This window comes from Solanum dulcamara, chromosome 5 (genome assembly GCF_947179165.1).
Source record: "Solanum dulcamara chromosome 5, daSolDulc1.2, whole genome shotgun sequence".
Classification (NCBI taxonomy): domain Eukaryota; kingdom Viridiplantae; phylum Streptophyta; class Magnoliopsida; order Solanales; family Solanaceae; genus Solanum; species Solanum dulcamara.
This window is the reverse complement of record NC_077241.1, coordinates 8,229,426-8,250,746: the sequence shown is the minus strand read 5'-3', so window position 1 is coordinate 8,250,746 and position 21,321 is coordinate 8,229,426. Positions and strand designations below refer to the sequence as shown.

The window sequence follows — 21,321 nt, the reverse complement described above, 5'->3', positions numbered from 1 at the left end:
TTCTGCCTAATAACCTTCTATCTTAATGTGCGTCCCCCACAAACTCTTATCTACGGTCACATCCTTGATAAACTGAAACTGCATGTCATTTCATCGATCTAAATACTTTGAATCTAAGTGTTGTATTTTGTCTTTTTTTTTTAAACCAAGTGAATCTTTCATTAATTAGGTGAGCTCTTCAGTATAAAATTGTATCCTAAGTTTGACACTTAGGGCATAAAACAGTACTACATTAATAGTTTGAATCAGATTATTAATTACTCTTTTTCTTTTTCTTTTATGGCTCCACCAATGTTAACTTCAAACCATACACAGACTGTAACTGGGTGGGCAGCTCATGATCCTTCTGGCAAGATCACACCCTATACATTCAAGAGAAGGTAAGTACAATCTTGATCTTGCACCATGCATTGCTGTTAAAAAAATAGATTTGGATCTAATCCGACCTCAAAAGTTAGTTTGTGAGTCGGGCAGATTTAGGAGATTGTGAGGGAGGAAAAAAATTATTTTGTATATATATGGTATTTGTTTTCATGTGCATATAAATTTTGAAACTCCTGAACATAAAATTAGAGGTTGACTGGTGTTCAAAATTTATCTGGAGGTTCCAAGTTTCAAATCTCAAGCATTATATTTTTATTTTTTCGAATCTACTTAGTGAAAATCTTGAATCCGTCATAATTAATGATAAGAGAATTGTCGAAAACAGACCACTTTTTTTCATCTGATGTAAGACTCTTCAATGCCTACCTCACGTCCAGGTTTGAACAATCTGGTGCGTGTGCAATTCAATGCAAGGGTCCAACATTAATTGGAATGGGCTCTATTTTGATACCACGTAAAAAAAATGAATTTCATCCTTTCTTTTTTAATGTGTTCATGCAAATAAAAATAACATTATTTTTTAGATACTAGGAGTAACAATATTTCATTAATTGACTGCAAATGTTGTTTTATGATTGTAGAGAAAATGGAATTAGTGATGTGACAATAAAGATCTTGTACTGTGGCATGTGCCGTACTGATGTCCATTTTGCCAAGAATGATTGGAGTGACTCCATATATCCTCTTATTCCAGGGTAATTAGCCCCCCCCCCCCCCTTTTTTTTTTTACAATTATATGTTAAATTGTGACATCTCGAATATTTAATTGGGATAATTACAGTAGATGGTTATTCGATCATTTTAATTAACAAAAAATGATCATTCGGTGTATATTCATGTATATTCTATATATTTCATGTATAGAATGCATCATAATGTATATTCAGTGTATAACTTATGTATAAGTAATCTATATTGTTTAGTCAGTCTATACTTTCTATGACTTTTGCAAGTTATATTGTATAGTCACTGTATATTTCTTATAATTTTTGGCTATTTTTTTATGTAAATAAAATATGACTATATTTATTGTAAACTAATTAATTTATTATTATATATATTTGAAATTCTCCCTATTTACAGGTATGAAATAACAGGAATGATTGAAAAAGTGGGAAGCAAGGTTAGCAATTTCAAGATTGGTGACAGAGTTGGGGTTGGTTTTACAATTGGTTCATGTTTGGAGTGTGAACATTGCACATCTTCTCAAGAAAATTATTGTGAGAAATTTGTTTCTGTATACAATAGCATATTTTGGGATGGAGGCATCACTTATGGTGGTTATTCAACTATGTTGGTTGCAGATCACAGGCATGTCAAATTCAAACACTTTTTTTTTTTCATGCTTAATAAGAAGTATTGTGCGAAATGTAATCAGCACAGAAAATTTAATCGTGAAAAACTACTTGTTCAAAAGAGTGAAAAAATCACGACCTAGTACTTATGTAGGATATGATAACTATATGCTAAGAATGAATCTAGACATGTGCGAATAGAAATCAAGAAAATAAAATCAATGCCGTGCTTTATATAGACATGGTGATGGCTGATTGCCAATCATCTCTAGTCTTCTGCAAAGGACCTGGTTCCTTCACTTCGTGCATAAAACTTCTACAATCCAGTTCGTCACATGTTAAGAATCTAATTCAACGTTTTTTTTATTTGAGACATGTTAAATATCTAGTTCTTATATAATATTTATCAATTATCAAAACTTTGAATTCAACATAGCTCAACAATTCATCAATAGTTATAATTTTGAAAATGTTAATGCTAATTTGTCCTATTAAATCTCCCTCTTCCCAAGTCCACAAATTTTTCTTGATTTTATAAATCTGAATTTGTTACATTTATCATGATTTTTTAGATATGTAATACACATGCCAAACAACCTACCTTTGGATAGATCAGCACCATTATTAGGTGCTGGGATTACAGTGTACTCACCAATGAAAGACAGCCACTTGTTTGAAACAAGAGGGAAGAGAATAGGTGTGGCTGGTTTAGGAGGTTTGGGACATTTGGCAATCAAATTTGGCAAAGTGTATGGTCATCATGTAACTGTGCTTAGCACTTCTCCATCCAAAGAGAAAGATGCTAAAGAGCTATTAGGTGCAGATGATTTTGTTGTTGTCACCAATGAGGATAAAATGAAGGTAATTAATGTCTCTTCTCTTTCTTATTAGTTAATTTCATGGTTTCATTTCATATAATAAAATCTTTAGTTGAGATGCCTTGTATAAACATGTACATGATTGATAGTTATTTTTTCTCAATTATAGGGAAAGAAAATCAGTTTTGTAAAAGAGTAGTACACTCATCCATTTCAATTTATATGGTGATGTATAACTGTATATAAAATTTAAGAAACATTATTTAGAACTTACAATTATAGAAGTGGCATGGACATCATTTCTGTTGTTATAAAAACATGTCATTAGAATAAATAAAAAGTTAAATTATTTTTGAATCTTAAAAAACATATATTTTTTTTTAACAAGCTTATAAGTCGCTTAAAATGATCTACATACATAAAATAAAACAAAAAATTCCAATAATTTAGCAGAAAATGACGCGTGGTGTCCTTAAAAGAGTAGCTTAACCTTAAATTTTTATCCTTGCTTAATAAAATCTTTAGAAAATGATCTTTACTTGAAAAAAATTCATTGAGATGAACTTTTGTTGCCCATCAGACATAAGTTCTAGATCAATTTTATTCAGATTTGTGGTCAATTGAATAGGCGATATATATACTTTTGCCTTATAGTTAGAACATATGCCTGAAGGACAACAAAAGTTTTTCAAATCTACATGACATATTTAAATGTTGACAAAGGCAAAAAGAACTAATATTTTTATTCATAGATGAGGAAGAGAAGCCTAGACTTTATTATGGACACAATATCAACCAAGCATTCCCTTGGACCTTACTTGGAGTTGCTCAAGGTAAATGGAACCCTAGCAATGGTGGGTGCACCTTCTAAGCCTTCGGATTTTCCAATATTACCCTTGATATATGGTACGTGTTACATTAATTAACCTTTTACTTAATTTGTTTATTTATATATAATATAGTTTCTTTATTAGTGAAAAAAACTGTACAATCTTGACTCCCCTTTATTCATTCTCCAAGAGAAAATATATATGTGATACAATATTGAAATAAGGAAACTAAATATCTCCTTAATATGCTGCCAAATATATAAAGAATTATATGGTAATTATTTTTCTACAAATATGCTACCAAATATATAAAGAATTATATAGTAATTATTTTTCTACAAATATGCTACCAAATATTATACCGCAATACCACCTCCTTAAGTTGGAGCATGGTAATAAAAAATGTCCAACTTGGAAAGCAAGAAGTCAAACTGAGTTTTGCCGAGAGCTTTGGTAAAATGTCTGCCAATTGTGAAGATGTTGAAACGTGCGACGGAGAGATCAAACCTTCATTAATTGCATCAGGAACAAAGTGACAATCTACCTCAATGTGCTTTGTTCGTTCATGAAAAACCGGTTTTTTTGCAATGTGCAAAGCGGACTTACTATCACAAAACAATTTGATCGCCTTGGAATGTTGTATACCTAAATCAACAATAGACCTTTCAGCCACTTCAACTCACAAGTGACCGCAGCCATGGACCTATATTCAGCTTCTGCAGAAGATCTAGAAACTATTTGCTGCTTCTTTGTCTTTCAAGAGATGGGAGATTGACCTAGAAATACTAGTCAACCTGTCAATGAACGACGAGTAAGAGGACAAGCCTCCCAATCAAAATTACACCATCCCTGCAAAGTCAATTCATTGTCGGCACATAACAAAATACCCTGTCCTGGGGTGCTTTTCAAATAACGGACCACTCATAAGGCTGCTTCCCAATGTTCAATTCGGGGTTCTTGCATGAATTGAGACAAAATATGAACAGAGTATGCCAAGTCCGATCGAATGACCCCCAAATAAATCAAACACCCGACTATCTACGGTAGACCTCTGAATCCGACAACAAATCTCCATTTGCAAGATCAAGTTTATGATTTTGCCCAATAGAGAACCCACTTGGCTTTGCACCTAATGCTTTAGAGACAATATCAAGAGTATAATTGCGTTGACACAAAAAAAACCTCTGATGAACTATGAGCTATTTCAATACCCAAAAAATATTTGAGAGACCCAAGGTCTTTCATTTTGAAACAATCACTCAAATAGGCTTTGAAAGTTGCAAGTGCAGCGAAATCATTCCCAAAAAAAATAAAATCATCAACATAAATCAAGATATTAATCTGAATATTCCCTCTAGTAAATTTAAAAAGAGAATAATCAGAATAAGATTGTAGGAAACTGTACCCTTTCAACGCGGTCACTAATTTTGCAAACCAACATCTAGGGGCTTGTTTCAACCCATACAACGATTTGCGCAAATGACACACCAACATAGGATCTGGACTTTCAAATCCGGGAGGGAGCTTCATATACACCTCCTCATCAAGGTCACCATGTAAAAAGACGTTATGAACATTCATTTGGTGAAGTTTCCAATTTTTGGATTCTGCAATAGCTAGGAAGGCTCGAACAGTAGTCATCTTGGCGACCAGAGCAAAAGTTTCATTGTAGTCAATCCCTGCTTGTTGATGATTTCCCAACACAACCAAGCGCGATTTGAGCCATTCCACGTCTCCATTTGACAAAAACTTGGTCTTGTACACCCATTGATTACCAAGTGCTTTCTTACCCGGAGGAAGATGTTCCAAAGTCCATATACCATTGTCTTCCAATGCACGTATCTCTTCTTTCATTGAATGTCTCCAACCTTCGTGTTTCATGGCTTCTTTGAAGGTCTTAGGATCCTTATCCGAAATAATAGCTGCAAGAAACTTACGATAATTTATAGAGAAATTGTCACAATTAATATATTGTGCCAAAGGATAGGGAGTACATGAGGATTGATTGTTAACCGAAGTAGTAGGAGACGGACTATTAGAAAAAACTGAGTATGTCACATGATCACGAAGTAAAACAGAGGAAAATTTCTCCCAAAAACCACACCCCAAGCCACCTTCCTCATCCGTGGCTGGAGTATGGTGTTGCTGCCCCCTCGCTGCCAGCGGGCACTGGGTTCCCAGTGGGCTGGGCAGTGGCTGGTGGCTGCAGCTCGTCTTGGCTGCCAACAAGTGCTGGTTGGGCTGTTGCTTACAACTGCTGCCCGACAGTTTCCGAACTATTAATTTTGCCCCCTAAGTCATCCCCGTACACCATAAAATCACCATCGATTTCAGCACCCACATCAAAAAATTAGACGAAATATGAATATCATCCGGACAAGCAAAATGAAACACATCCTCCACAAACTTCACATCACGACAAAAAATTCCTTCGTATCAAAATCAAACAACCGCCACCCCTTCTTACCAAACGGATATCCCACAAACAAACACTTTCTGCTTCGACTAGCAAATTTGTCACCCTGAGTTTCTTTATTATGAGCAAAGCACAAAATCCAAAGGTACGAATAGCATCGAAAGAAGGAGGTTTATTGAATAAAATTTTGAAAGGTATTTTATTTTGTAAATTGGGTGTGGGGGTACGATTTTTAAGATGAGATGATGCAGCAAGAACACATTCACCCCAGAAAAAGGGCAAATTGGCCTGAAATCTTAGAGCCCTCACAATATTCAACACATGTTTATGCTTTCTCTCTACTCTCCCATTCTGTTGCGGAGTACCCATACAAGAGGTTTGAAATAAAATACCAATGGCGAAAAAATAGTCGATCAAATAATTAAATTCGGTGCCATTATCACATTGTACAACTTTAATTGTTTGATTAAATTGTCGATCAACCATAGCAACATGTCACGCTCCGGGAGAGTACCCTAGACGTGGCCGACACTCGAAAACCATTTCTGGCCTTCAAGCGAACCACCTGGTCCAGTCACACTTTCATTCATTCACATTCTACCAGCGGAAGACTCAATCATAAGGATACTATTCATAATCTAGGGCCAGAGGCCAAATAAATATTCAATCAATAACTAGCTAGGATAAAACTAGTCAAAACGAACAATTTAACATTTCCACACTCTAGTCTATGAAGCCTCTATCAACAATCCAGGAGGTGCCAATGACAAGTCCATGGCTACCAACAATCAAAATAAATGAAACAAAACAAAGCTGTAAAGATAATCTCGGTATCCTCCGGAAATTGGGAGGACTCACCAACTAGCTGGAAGTGAATAGATCTTCAACGGTGCGTCGGTTAATGATCTCTAGTACCTGTCTCTGCATCATGAAATGATGCAGGCCAAATGGCGTCAGTACATGGAATGTACGAGTATGTAAAATGGCCGAATAAAACAAACATCAAGGAAGAATCAAATCAACTCAAAAATCTCAACTCAAGAGAAAGAACAACTCGATCAAGCGTCCTAAGTCTAAACAAGAATATGGTTTAGACTAGACCAATCACATACAATTCAACCCAATTCGACTCGGAGTACTATCAAGATCTATATGGGAGTTTCTCTTATCCGACAACCATCACTTATGAGCCAGTGATAGTACAACAAGCCGACGTTGTTGCCACATCCGTTCATACCTTGCCAGGGTATGAACGAATCAACCAATCATGAATCCATATCCAACCAAGTCTTATCATGTCAGGACAAAAATTTGGGAAGCATCCGACTTTAACGGTTCAATCCCCTCCTACGTTTGGCGACGTAGTTATTGGATTCGAGTTATTACTTACTCTTACCCAATTCATGCTCGATACTCCTCCCAAGACTCAATGCTCATAAAACTCCATTAAATCAAATCAATCTAATCATATCGACAAGTCTTATTTGGAACATTATTAAATCATCAATTCTATCACAATCAAACCTCTTCCAATCATACTATCCGATCAATCCCAATCGTATCTTTCAAGGGTAGTCTAAATATGCATTTATAACATCCTACAATCCTATCAAATCATTCCTCTATTCATTTAGTAAATCTTTCCGAGACTCATCAAGACTCCAAGGTTCTAAATAGACAATTTAAGAAAATCAACATATTTAAGGAAATTAACATTTTTAAGATCATCGACAAAATATGTTTAACAACTCATATCAATCAACTCATACCAATATGAAGAATTTAGAAATTTCTTGACGCAACAATATCAACATAACAAAAACTAAGATAACAGATGAAAAGACTAATTTGGACATAAGCCTATCAAGAAACTCCATTCTTATGAATATTTAACCTCAAAGAAGGTGTAGGGCACATAGGTGGACTCAACCCATGCTTTGAGTAACCTTACATACCTTGGTGAAGACCTTGAAGGAACCTTGATGTTGGGTCTTCAATGGAAAGCTTGAACCTTAGAAATTCTTGAAGGCAATTTCTTGTTGGAGATGGATTGAGAGAGAAGAGAGGATGTCTAGGGATTTTTGGGAGAGGAAATGGACTGAAAATTATGGTTCAAATCATGACCAAATCAGTGTATATATAATTAGGAAAAATGTCCAATTTGTCCTTCCTAAAAAATCTGGAAAAATGGGCTAAAATCCCCTTGGCGCTATAGTGGCGCGCCGCGCCACTGCAGCGCCAAGTCGAATATAGGCTTAAAACCTGCACATCTGATAGTGGCGCATCGCACCAAGGACCAAACTACTGAGGCTTGTTCCTGGCGCCATAGTGGCGCGTCACGCCCTTGCGGCGCCAAGCCTAAATTTCCTGAGTTTTGGAAAATGGACTTAAAAACCCTACACATCTAATAGTGGCGCGTCGCGCCAAGGACCAAACTACTGAGGCTTGTTCCTGGCGCTATAGTGGCGCATCGCGCCCTTGCGGCGCCAAGCCCAGGTTTTCCTCAGTTATGGTCCAGGCCTGAAATTCCTGCAGCACTAGTCCATCATAAGATAGTCATAACTTTTGACTCCGAACTCCAAAAAATGCAATCTTGGTGGCGTTGGAAAGAAGACTCAAAGACCTTTAATTTAATAGGTCATGGGCCACCCAATTCGTTATATTCAAGAAGATAAGGTCATTGGAAGTCGACCCTTATACAAACGCATTTGGAAACTTAGCCAAGATGAGTTCTTTGGACTTAGCTTGGTTTTAGGGATCCCTTATGACCCTAAATCAGATCCAACACTCTCCAATTTCTTAGGAATTGATCCTAACTCATGCGTGCACTTCACAGTCGTCTAGTACGATCCTATACGTACACGATGAACGATCCGAATCTTAGTGAAAATTTTTGAGGGTGTTACACAACAAAAGCCATAAACATCTGAAACACTTATGTTTTATCAACCAACAAGTAGATCCAAATGGCTCAGAAAAAATCATCAATAATTGTTAGAAAATAACGAGCTCCACACGATAAAACATGTCGATATGGACCCCATAAATCACAATGTATTTTCTCAAATATTCTAGACTCTTTATTATCACTTAAAGGAAATTTGTCTCTAGGATGCTTAGCATGGAAACACACTTCAGAATCCTTTGCTAAACTACTCTTATCACTACTAACATGAGGAAGCAACTTAACTACTCTCTCGGAAGGATGCCCCAATCCTCGATGCCACAATTCCAATGCTGACGCTGCTATGACAGTAGACACATATTGCACCACGTCCGATTTGCTAAAATAGTATAGTCCATCCCTCCTAACTTTCGTTCCAATCAGCTCCTTCAGTGGGTCCTGAATAGCACACATATAAGAATTAAAAGAGACAATAGTGCGTAAATTATCAGTAGGTTGGGGATGGAGAGTAAGTTGCAATGTAAATAAGACACATAAAGGACATGATGTAAGGTGATTTTATCTGACAGTCAAATGGAACCTTCCAAAGAAGCAATCACCTTTTCACCATTAGGCAAACCAACACGACAATCAACAGTATGAACATCAAACAATCAAGATTTTTCACCGATAACATGATGAGTAGCACCGGTGTCAATAATCTAAGAAGAAAGTCAAACCTACCATTCAAGCGATTTTCTGAAATTATAACAGTACCAAAAAATTCCCTAATAGCCTTCCATTGATCGGAAGTTAAGTGCTGACCCACGACAATGGTATTTGATGGTGGTGGAGGAGGTACATCGTCGCCAGCCATGGAAATTTACGATGAAGAAATTTTTTTTGGCTCAGATACCATGAAAAAAATTGTACAATCTTGACTCCCCTTTATTCACTCCCCAAGAGAGGATATATATGTGATACAATATTGAAATAAGAAAACTAAATATCTCCTTAATATGCCACCAAATATATAAAGAATTATATGGTAATTATTTCCCTATAATATACTACCAAATATATAAAGAATTATATGATAATTATTTCCCTACAAATATGCTATCAAATATTATATTCCAATAATTAGCTATAATTCAATAAGAAATTAAATATCTTCATGATCAATATATAGGGAAGAGAACAGTGAAAGGAAGCATCATAGGAAGCATAAAAGAGATTCAAGAAATGATGGATTTTTGTGGAAAACACTACATCTTGAGTGACATTGAAATTGTATCAATAGATAAAATTAATGAAGCGTTTGATAGGCTTGAAAAAAATGATGTTAAGTTTCGTTTTGTTCTTGATGTTACTGGAAAATCAAAACTAGAGTATTAGGAAAAAAAAGAAGAAAATAAACTCTTTTTTTCTATTTCATTGTAATTCATATTGGTTACTACTCCAATAATTAAGTAATGTAATTTTGCGTATGCCAATTGCAACAATTAGATTGCTCCATTATTTATTTATTTATGGAAAAATGCTCAAATATGTTATTGAACTTTGAAAAAAGACTCATCTATGTCATCTGTTAAAAGTTTGGCTCATTTATGTCATTTGAGAAAAGACTCATCTATGACGTTATTTTTTATTTGCAAAACCACCCAAACAACTTTTAACATTTTTCAATTGGAGTTTGAATCAAATGTACTCTTTTTGCTCCTTCTTCTTTAAGAACACTAAAAACACATGAAGAATACCAAAAACTCTAAATTTCAACTTCTTCTATTCTTCACGAAATCACCTCAAAGTTCAAGAGTAGCGTCTCTCCGAGCTACATACCAAAATTCAATATCTTTTGAGCTCGAATTCAACCTAATTTAATAAGATACATTTAAAAAAAATTCAAAGTTTCAAAACTTTAACCTCCTTTAATGGTATAACTTTCTCCATAACTCGAGATCACTTGAAATTTTGAACATAGACTCAAAAATTACTAAGGAACAAGGGTCTAGCATCAAAAACAACAATAAAATTACGAATCAAAGCAGATTTTTGAAATTTTGAGACTGATTTCCTCTTTTTCAAGTAATGTGGAGTTGTCGAGAAAATTCTATCATTGAACGATGTTGAAGTTTTGAAACTTTGAAGAAATTTTAAGTGTGTCTTGTTGAATTAGGTTGAATTCGAGCTTAAAAGATATTGAATTTTGGTATCTAGCTCGGAAGGACGCTGCTCTTGAAATTTGAGGTGGTTTCGTGAAGAATAGAAGAAGTTGAAAATTTGGTGTTCTTCATGTATTCTTGGTAGTCTTGAAGAAGGAGCAAAAAGAATACATTTGATCCAAAAATCCAATTGAGAAATGTTAAAAGTTGTTTGGATGGTTTTGCAAAACTAGAGTTAAAAAATAATGGCATAGATGAGTATTTTCTCAAACGGCAGTGACATAAATGAGCCAAACTTTTAACGAATGACATAAATAAGTTTTTTATCAAAGTTTGATGACATATTTGAGTCTTTTCCCTTTATTTATTTACCTTTGTTTTGTTATGGCAATTGTGTACCCTTAAAATGACACAGTTGGATTTATAGATGTGGCTAAAAGACATAAATTGCGATGACTAAACTACTGATGAAATGCAAAGGTACCGATAGCTACTCATCACCAATTCACTTTTATTAGTTTTTTTCTCGTGACATTGTTTAAGATTAATACACAATAAACAAGGCTTTCTTTGCTTAAACATATGTCCTATCTTCCTACACCTAATAATTTAATACTCTTATCAAAAGTAAAAACAAGTTTTATTTTCTATATAACGATAATTAAACGGGTAATAGGAGATCAGGAGGCCTCATGTCATGTGAAAAAGTCCTTCAAAGCTTGGCTATCAAACCATTGGTAGTGTGTTTTGCAACGTTACTACTATTTTCTGTGACATCGTTGTCTCTGCTTTCCGAGTCACATCCAGAAGGCGGAGGAACATCAATGGCTGGAGAGGAGTTAAAGAATCCATGTGGCTGCACCAACAAACAGGTAAATAAGCAACAGATAGTAATAAACACTGAAGAACACTAAAGCATCTTTAAAGAGTTGTGCATTTAGTAAAACGCGATGAGAAATATAAAGAATAAAACCAATAGAGATATATAACATAACATTCTCAAATACCTGAAGCATAAAACCAATGTGTTCTACTGGCATAACAGGCCAATCTTCCAACCGAGGAACGTGTGTGATTCCAAAAATGTACCTGCAATAAACATTGTTGCTCAAAACTTGAACGAGTACTTTTTGTTAATGTACATAAAATGTTCCACGTCTAGAACATTCTAAAGCATTTTGTTCTAATCTGAAATGTCCATTGCACTAACGTAGTGTCAACTGTTGAACTAACCAGAGAACAATATCACTTTCTTCTAGAGGACGGTCTTGCTTGACCCAAGAAGCTAATCCTTCACCATTACGAGGATTTTGATTAGGAAACTCTCCTCCTGGAAAATCTTCTCCAGGTGCATGTTGTGTAACCCATAGATTGTGCTTCAGAAATGCAGCCCTTCGCAAAAATTTTGCCTCCGGACCAGCCAATGGCAAACAGTTTGGACCAGGTACAAGCTTGTACCCTGTTAGTTGTCCAGTTCTATTAACTGTTCTGGTGTTCCTAACCTACAAAATCAGAAAGTTGATAGTCAAATTTATGTAACACAAAGCTGGTCTTAAGATTATTTTGCTTTGATACTCTAAAAATGTCATGGCACCATGGTGGATTCTCCAAAAATAATTCTTTTTTCTTGGAGGATTTCACAAGGGTGCAACGACATTGTTGGAGAACCCTAGCAACATAACTTAAGAACAAATTAGTCAAAAATAGGTTCACAGAAGCTAGGTCCTCAATTTCATTTCAACAAAAACAACATATACCAGTGAAATCTCACAAGTGCGGTCTGTGGAGGGTAGAATGTACACCGACATTATCTGAGGTACCTCAGAGGTAGAGAGACTGTTTATGGAGGACCCTCGGATAGAGTACAACAAATCAAAGTAGGTATGAAAAGGAAAAACGACAGTGAAAAAATATAGCAACAACTAATAAGAAAACAGTAACAAAAACAAAATAGGTTAATACTACGACAAACACCACCAAGCCTCAACCCATTGAAAAGTGAGACAAAACACTCTTGTTGAACAACACTTCCTCCAACAGTTTATGGTCAAGTTTACGCTTTCAGAAATTGGTCCCTTCGTCACTTTATTTCCTGATACACTTCTAGAGAACAGGAATTTATAAGCGAACAAACAAGACTGATGTTGGGAGAACATCTTGAACTAAGTAACTCCATCTCACATATTTTGAATGTTTTGGCCTCGGTTATCTAGCTACATTCTATTACCGGTTGCAACAAGAGGACTATCTTCCTTCTCAGTTCTCGTTGTGTGAGAAATATAAATAAAAGGAATACAGTCAGGTAAAGACTCTTACAATCCAATGACGAGCAGAGAATGGATCACAGTCGCGCATTGCTTGCAATTCAGACCTAAGCAATGTTTCTTCAGCATAGAATGCATTATTGTGAACATTTTCCTTCCCAGGTTCTTCAACTTTAACATTAACTTCAACAACCTAGAAAAAAATTGTAATTCTCAAAAAATCATGTTACTCATGATTGACCATTTAGTTCAGTAACTAGATATATACCTGATTGTGTGCTTCTCCTGGCTTACAATCAACTGCCATATTCATTCGTGCAACGAAGAAATGTTGATGAACTGGTGCATACAACCCTGGTGCAATTGTGGTGCCATATTTGCGAGATTCTCCAGGTTGCAATGCTCCTAAACTAAGAATTCCCGTGAGTTTAACTTCTGCTTCAATTTTTCCATCCTGAAATTTCATGTGGTGTACAAACAGTTGTAACATGTTCAATGTAAAAGTTATTAATATTTCGATACTTGTGACGATTTTCTTTAACTTGCCTGGTAAAAGTGCCAGTAGAATGCATATTCATAATTGGCCACTGTACAAACAAAAGACACTGTCAGTCGTCTAGAACGTCTAACTTCAGCAAGGCCAGTTCTCCAATCTTGATGCTTCCAAAGCATTCCATGATCTTCTTCATGCAAGCATACACAATTTTCTGTTGTTTCAACTCCTCCCGTGAAATTTGTAAAATGGGCATCGAAGTACTTTATGTATCCTAAACAATCACATCCCTGCAAAAATTATTTTGTCGTATTACATAAGCAATTGACTATAATCGAGAAAGAAAACTCAAACATGTAATGTTTAGATCATAGATTAGTAACTGACCCTCTTCAGTGAATGAGCATTCTTTCCGAGGCCATCTTCTCCTGCATCAAATGCATTCTTTCTATAATGCGGATCATTTGGATCCCCGTAGGGAACAACCATCTCCACAAAACTCAATCTATGTGCTATGGGTCTACGACCTCTGCTACCATCAAGATATGCAACAGAGTGTATAACTAAACCCTCTCTTGGGGTGAAACCTATCCGAAAGTTCCACTGCCACACAGAAAATGAACAATGTTAGTGTGATATATAAAGCCAAAGAAGAGAAAATTACAGCCCAATACCTTTGGACGATCTAGTTTACAAAATATGTACACAGTATATATGTATACACAACATGTACACACCATATACAACCAAGTGTATATGTAGTGTATACTTCAGCCATGTTTGGTAAACTAGATGGACGAATGGTACATACTGATAACTGTACCGCCAAAGCATGCTTCATAGCAAGTAAGCCTGAAAAATGAGAATACCTTTTGCCATTCTACATAGTTCCCACTAATGCGAAAGCTTGGACCCTCAGGCTGAATAATATGCAGGGGTTTCACATCACTTCGGTCAACCCCTCTTCTTGTCTCACCAGCTGTATAATTCCTTAGTGGATCGACTGGAGGTAATGGGACAAGTTTTCGATCTTCAAATTCTATAATCTGCATGTTTTGCACGTCAATAAGCACATGTATTCCTTCAACTGGTCTAGCATATCCATTTTCCATTGGGCAATCGCTCTCTGTTCTGCAGAATACTAATGGTTTTGCAAGTCTACGGCTAGGAGCATCCGCCTCACTATGATAACCAACACACCTGTTGGAGAGTACATTCACGTTTAGAAAGAACGGAATTCTTATTAACTAACCAAGGATCAACCATCATGAGTAGAGACGGGGATTTTAACTAACCACGGATCAACCATCACGAGATCCATGTCATCAATACCTCTTCTCTTCATTGCTTCTCTAAAGGGCGGATAATTTTTCACCACAGCTTCACAATCAGCATATTCTTGAGCATCCTAAAATCAAACATTTCACTTTATTGACACACAACAGTAATTGGAGCAAATGTTTATCGTTTTTCTAAAACATCAAATATTTTGAAACAAATTCAGTTTGCCAAGACGACAAATAAAATGATTGAGAGACAGATACATACTATGGGTGGCTGAACATCTGGTACAACATTAGATGAGATAACTTTTCCCCTATGATGTCCGCCTCGAGTAGCAGCATGTACTTCAGTTAGCATTACAATCCATATGCTTGTCTCATTTGTTTTCTTATTGTAAACAATAAGCCTAGCTCTCCTTGGAGGAAGCTTAGTCGGAATCAGAGATCCTCCTTTGGTTCGGGGCATCAACGATGATTGGAAAGGTGGGAAGAAATATGCATCTGCTAAAGCAACAACACTTTTATCTGGTTCCAATAGAACCACCTCAATAAATCGCATTCCATCTCTGACCTGAAATTTGTATTTTTGTTACAAATAGAACTAGTTCTACAAGTACAAGACAATGTATTGTAAGTGGAAAAGCCGTCTTGAAGATCTACGTACTAAAAATAGGCTGCACGTACACAACTAATCGATGTACAAAAGAAACATAAATTAATTAAGAACCTCAGGTGTTTCACCAGCAGCTCTAACGGTTGCAACAGCCACAGAGATCTCAGCAGCAGATAAAGGGTCCAAAGGATGGCAAGTCTGAGCCCTTAGCATGATTTGGATACCTGCACCATAAACATTGTATCTTTAAGCATTGGATTTAACCAATGATATATGAAAATGCTCGTGTTGCATCCCTCCTTTGAAGATGAAAATGCAGGGGATCTTACCGCTTTAGTTGGTTGGCTGCCTGAACTTTTACGTTGTTGGTAAGAATTTGATTTCCCATTCGTAAGAATGTACCTCGGAACTAACTAATGCTACTTCATGAGGAAAGGAACCTTAGACAGGTGAGAATTGCTCAAGATCGTATAAAAAAATAATCCATTTGTTCAACTAAAGTAGGACACTTAACACTTCTTGATTCTTAATTAATAGAGGAAGTCATTGAAACATCAATGGAAATAGTACTCTGTCTAACCCAATTTATGTGAAAGAAGTTTGTAGTACTAAGGTCAAAACACTTCATTTTGACTATGAATTTGTCTGTTTTTTGTACATTTTGAACAGATTGAGCCATGCAATCTGTTGTTGAATCTTAAAGGCAGAGACCAAGCTAAGATTTCAACTTCATAGTTTTGAATTTTATAACGATAACTTTGCATGATAATGAAGCGTTCTTAATAAATATTTATACATATATACAAGTGAGTTATTCGGCCGAATTCGCATACAGACTAAGGTTAGTCCTAGCCCCCTCTATTGGAAATATAAGGCAGGCGCTTGATAATTAATATCAACACAGAGAGAATGTAAAGGGAGAGAGATTAAACTCACTTCATATTATTCTTAAAAACCTCCTTAAACTTGACACACTTTATTAAGTGCACATTAAAATTATGAGAAGTCTTAATTAGCCCCTCAAACATGAATTCTTAGAACTATTTACCACCTAAACTATGAAAACTCTCAATTATCCGCAACATGAATTTTTGGAATTGTTTGCCTCCCTAATATGCCATATGATTAAAAAATATTACTCTGTTTCAATTTGTATGACTCGTTTTTATTTTTAGTCAATCCCAAAAAGAATAATACATTTTATATTTAATAAAAATTTAACTTTAAAATTTTCATTTGACCTTTAATGAAATAATTATTGATACAAAGATATTTATGACTTATTTTATACCACATTTTTACTTCATTTCAAGTCAAACTGCATTATATAAATATTAACGAAATTCATGTTTGAAATGTGTGATTTCTTAAACTTCATTTACTAAATATAGAAATGTTTGATTTCTTAAACTTCATTTGTATATATATATATGGATGAATAAAAAAGTAGATATATTTTTAATATAATAAATGAGTAAAATATGGATGGAAAGAGTATAATATATCCAGTTAGAAAATTTCACGTGAGTTGTCTCTTGAATATATATACATACACGTACTCCCTATGTTTAAATTTATTCATCCTACTTTATTTTTTAGTCAGTTTTTTTAAAAAAATAAATTGATAATTCTCTAATTTTAACTTTCGACATAAATATCTTTTAAACCATAATATTAAATGATATTTTAGTATATTTTTAATTTAAAATTATAAAAAATTTCAAAAATAATCTTATCAAATTAAAATAAGATAAATAAATTAAAACGAAAAAAACAATGTATATTACCTTTGGTTGAGGTATTGGAAGAAAGAGGCTCAGTATTGCTTGCCAATGACGCTATAGTTGATGACATTTTCTTCGGCTTATTATCATCCACGGACGGGATGACGGTCCACTTTTGTAGACCGTCATTCGCAACAGCAGACGCTGCTGTCGCTTCACGACGGAGGACAGAGGTTGAAGGACGGCAATCGGTGAAAGGTTTTGACACTTTTTGTGAAGTAGTATTGGCCATAATTATGAATACTGATTATTAGAGAGGAAAGAGAATTTATAACTTAAAAAAAAACTCTCAAAAACACCAAGAGAAACTCTAGTTTGGTTACTGTCTTCTCTATATTGACTCTGTTTGTGTCTTTAGATTTTATAGAGTTGAAAGATTGGATCTAGACAGACATTTCATTTTTTTTTTTCTGCAGCACTGATATTATATTAAAGCATGTCCAGAACATAAATTTCCTGTTAAAAAATTGAAATTATTGTCTGCTATAAATTATAAAATTTTGACATATATATAATATATTTTTTTTACGGATGAACTCCTTCGCTCATTTTTGGTAGTCTTGAATCACGTGATTTTTTTTAATATTTGTTTTGTCTCCTTTTATCTCTAATTAAGTTTTTATGACTTTTTAAGTCCTTACATATTCTGGTAAATTTAAAAGCTTTTTACGTGTCATTAAAAAAATGATGATTTCATGAAAAAGGTGATAATGATCTCTCAAAGTAGACTCATACATATTTGAGTTTTTCTTTTTGGTGGAAATGTTACTCTCTCTTTTTTAATTTTCTGTGGTAAAGTTCAAATTTCAAAAAGTTAAATAATTTAATTTTGATTATAAATTTAGACATAAAATTTATTAATTTTTGTAAAATGGAATATACATATGTTAAAACTAATGTAAAAAATCTCCATTTATTTATCAAATTTTATGTTTAGTCTAAAACAGTTATTAAAACGAAGAAAATAATACAAAGATGATTTTCCAAGTTTGGCTAAACAATTGGGGTGCATTTGGTAGCTAGTAAATAAATAACTTATTCGCGTATTAATTTATGTATAAGTTACACAATATTTGATAGTTAGTTAGGAAATAATTAAGTTATTCATTTATAAAATTAGAGATAAGTGTCAAAAACATATTTGAACTATCACTTTTTTTGAGTTTCATATCTAAACTATTGAGAGTGTGAGTTGCATACCTAAGTTATCGCTTATTAGTTTGAGAAACATACATCTCTTTTTTATTACACCTTCATCATTGTGTGTGTATTACACTCTTTCTTTTATTTTAAAAAAATTTATCACATCACACTACACATGAACAAAACATTCCACATTGACAAAAAAATAAATAAATTATTAGTATTAGTTAAAGTTAAATATTAAAGTATTACTATCCCAAAAAATATACATTTATGAAATAAAATATAAAATATTTTCCTTACCCCACTCCACCACTTCCTCTCACGGTACACCCCCCTCCCAAATTTTTAGTTTATTTTTAATTTTCTTTGTAAAATTTTTAAAAGAAATTCTTACTTCATCTCCCTCGTCCCGTCCCTCCCTTCATATAATAATTTAGATATTGTTTTAATTTTTTAAAAGAAATAATTATATCCCATCCACCTAATCCTTCACTTTTAATTTTTTTTCTCATTTTTTGTTATATGCATAAGTATCTTTTACTTGCTACAAGATTTTTTTTAAAAAGAAAATTTTAATTTTTGTTATTTTTGGTATGCAAGTAGAAAAAATATATATCTAACACAAAATGAGAAAAATATTTTTAAAAAAATCAGTAGCGGAGGGTTAGATGGGGTGGGTAGAATTTTATTTTTTTTAAAAAATAAATATAATATCAATATTTTTGGAAAGGAGTGGGGGAGGAGGTGAAACCAGAATTTTTCAAAAATATCTTATAAAAGAATTGGGATAGGGTGGATGAGGTAAGGGGGAGGTGGTAGAGTTGGGTGAGAAAAATATTTTAAATTATATTTTTTAAAAAATAATTATTTTTTTTTTAAAAATAATTATTTTTTTAAAAAAATAATATATTTTTTGGATAATAATAGTTTGATCTTTAATTGTTAACTAATATTAAAATTTTATTTTATTTTTTCAATGTGGAATATTTTATTCATGTGCAATGTTATGTGGCAAGATTTTTTCAAATAAAAGAGAGAGTGTATTACACACACCACTGAGTAGGGCTGCGTATCGATCGGTTCGGTTCGATTTAAAAATTATCGGTTTTACTTAGTAGTTATCGATTTGTATACATACTAAACCGTTAAAAAACCATTAAAATATCGATTAATCGGTTATCGATTAATCGGTTATTGAGTCTTATCGACTAGGTTATCGGGTTAACCATTAACATTTCACATAATTTTTTTAAATTGAAAACCAGTGCAGCATTGCACAGTGTACTGCTGCAGCACTACAAGGCACAAGCTGCTCAACATAACAACATTTTCCAACTAGTTTAGCATTGCACATTCCATTGAACAAAGCTAAAGCATTGCTAGTGAGAGCGTCAGTTAACACTGCTAACTGCTAACTACTAAGCCAAGTTTGAATAGCACAGTTGCATGGTGTAGCTCTTCCACCGAGTTGAAAAGCACTAGTGCAGCATTACAATTTACAAGGCACAAGCTGAAGCTGTTCAACACAACAACACTACAATTGTGCAACTACAACAGTAACAACACAATTGCACTACCACAATATCAACACAACAGGGCTATAAGCTGCACTACAAGCTACTCAACACAAATATTTGTCACGCCCCGGGAGAGTACCCTAGACGTGGCGGCACTCGGAAACCATTACTGACTCCCAACCGGACCACTTGACCTTGTCACATATCCTTTCATTCATTCAATCAGCGGAAGACTTAAAATAAAGAGAAAAATAGATGGGCAAATCCAATCAACAATCTAACTGTAGGAAGAAAAGCCATAGTCCAACAAATCAAACTTCAATCCATGTCATGGAAAAAGTTTGACAAGAACAATTCAAGGAATAGAAAATTTAATCAATTCATCTCTATCTAGTCTATGAAGCCTCTATTACTACTGTCTAAATGGTGTCAATGATAGCTTTATGGCTACCTCAATTCAAAATGAAAAGACTAAACTCAAAACAAGAATGACATAAGTGGTATCCTCCGAATGCAGGGAAGGACTCACCAATCAGCTGAATATGAAAACATCCTCAACGATGCGCCTGTTGATTATCTCTAGAACCTGTTCCTGCATCATCAAATGATACAGGTCCAAATGGACGTCAGTACGTGAAATGCATGAGTATGTAATATGACAGAATGAAACATGCATCAAGGTAGAATAATATCAGTTCTGATATCTCAAATTAGAAAGATGAGAGACTCAATCAGTATGTCATAAGTCTAAATTAAGAATATGATTTAGACAGAGACCAATTATATACAATCCAATCCAATCATTAGAGTACTATCAAGACCTATCTGGGAGTTTCTCTAACCGACAACCATCACATATGAGCCGGAGATGTACAACGAAGCGGTGTCATTGCCACACCCGTCTAATACCTTACCATGGTAAAGGACGAATCGCTATCATTAGATCTACAATCAATCAAAGTCTGTCATTTTGTGACTTAAGAGGTTTAATCCTCCATCCTGCGTTGGCTACATAGTTCATGGGATTCGAGTTATTACTATACTCTTACCCAATTCAGTGCTCAATACTCCTTCCAAGACTCAATATGCTCATAAGACTCCAATCAAATCGAATTATATAAATCATATCATGTAGTCACGTTGGACTCTAATCCACTCCATTTCATCTCATCGTTAATCTTTTCATCTAGACATCTTTTCAAGACTCATTCGTGACTCATCAAGACTCCAAATCAATAATCATTTAGACTTTTACTATCCAACTCAAGTTTGACTTATGTTCATTCAACATTCACCAATAAAACTTTTAGACTCTATCATTGTGTAAAACATTGAAATTAATACTCAAGTAGGGTTCATGTAAGGAGAAACATAATAATTTATTTCAAGTGTTTAATTTATGAAAACTATCAATCTTGCAAAGTTATGC

The 21,321-nt window shown here is 34.4% G+C and overlaps 2 protein-coding genes across 2 annotated transcripts; one reads left to right on the top strand and one right to left on the bottom strand.

Annotated features, from left to right (window-relative positions):
- Positions 1-279: 279 nt before the first annotated feature.
- LOC129890443 (probable cinnamyl alcohol dehydrogenase 6) lies at positions 280-10,025 on the top strand. The gene is made up of 6 exons (XM_055965997.1): positions 280-380; positions 966-1,079; positions 1,468-1,695; positions 2,252-2,540; positions 3,250-3,403; positions 9,820-10,025. Exons 1-6 carry the CDS (start codon positions 280-282, stop codon positions 10,023-10,025), a joined length of 1,092 nt encoding a protein of 363 aa, XP_055821972.1.
- Positions 10,026-11,234: 1,209 nt separating this feature from the next.
- LOC129888980 (diamine oxidase [copper-containing] 1, peroxisomal) lies at positions 11,235-17,611 on the bottom strand. The gene is made up of 12 exons (XM_055964058.1): positions 17,233-17,611; positions 15,560-15,669; positions 15,098-15,403; positions 14,845-14,957; positions 14,419-14,749; positions 13,937-14,152; positions 13,603-13,839; positions 13,325-13,510; positions 13,109-13,249; positions 12,026-12,294; positions 11,800-11,881; positions 11,235-11,648 (listed from the first exon to the last, which is right to left on the bottom strand). The coding sequence occupies exons 1-12, from the start codon at positions 17,459-17,461 to the stop codon at positions 11,505-11,507; spliced, it is 2,364 nt and encodes a 787-aa protein (XP_055820033.1). The 5' UTR covers positions 17,462-17,611; the 3' UTR covers positions 11,235-11,504.
- Positions 17,612-21,321: the final 3,710 nt, after the last annotated feature.

Coding starts and splice junctions, on each gene's coding strand:
- LOC129888980 (XM_055964058.1), bottom strand. CDS start 17,461: ATGGCCAATACTACTTCACAAAAAGTGTCAAAACCTTTCACCGATTGC. Junction 14,958..15,097: donor CAGATGTTCAGCCACCCATA/GTATGTATCTGT, acceptor GTTTGATTTTAG/GATGCTCAAGAATATGCTGA. Junction 13,511..13,602: donor TCTACTGGCACTTTTACCAG/GCAAGTTAAAGA, acceptor ATGAAATTTCAG/GATGGAAAAATTGAAGCAGA.
- LOC129890443 (XM_055965997.1), top strand. CDS start 280: ATGGCTCCACCAATGTTAACTTCAAACCATACACAGACTGTAACTGGG. Junction 381..965: donor CCCTATACATTCAAGAGAAG/GTAAGTACAATC, acceptor TTATGATTGTAG/AGAAAATGGAATTAGTGATG. Junction 1,696..2,251: donor ATGTTGGTTGCAGATCACAG/GCATGTCAAATT, acceptor ATGATTTTTTAG/ATATGTAATACACATGCCAA.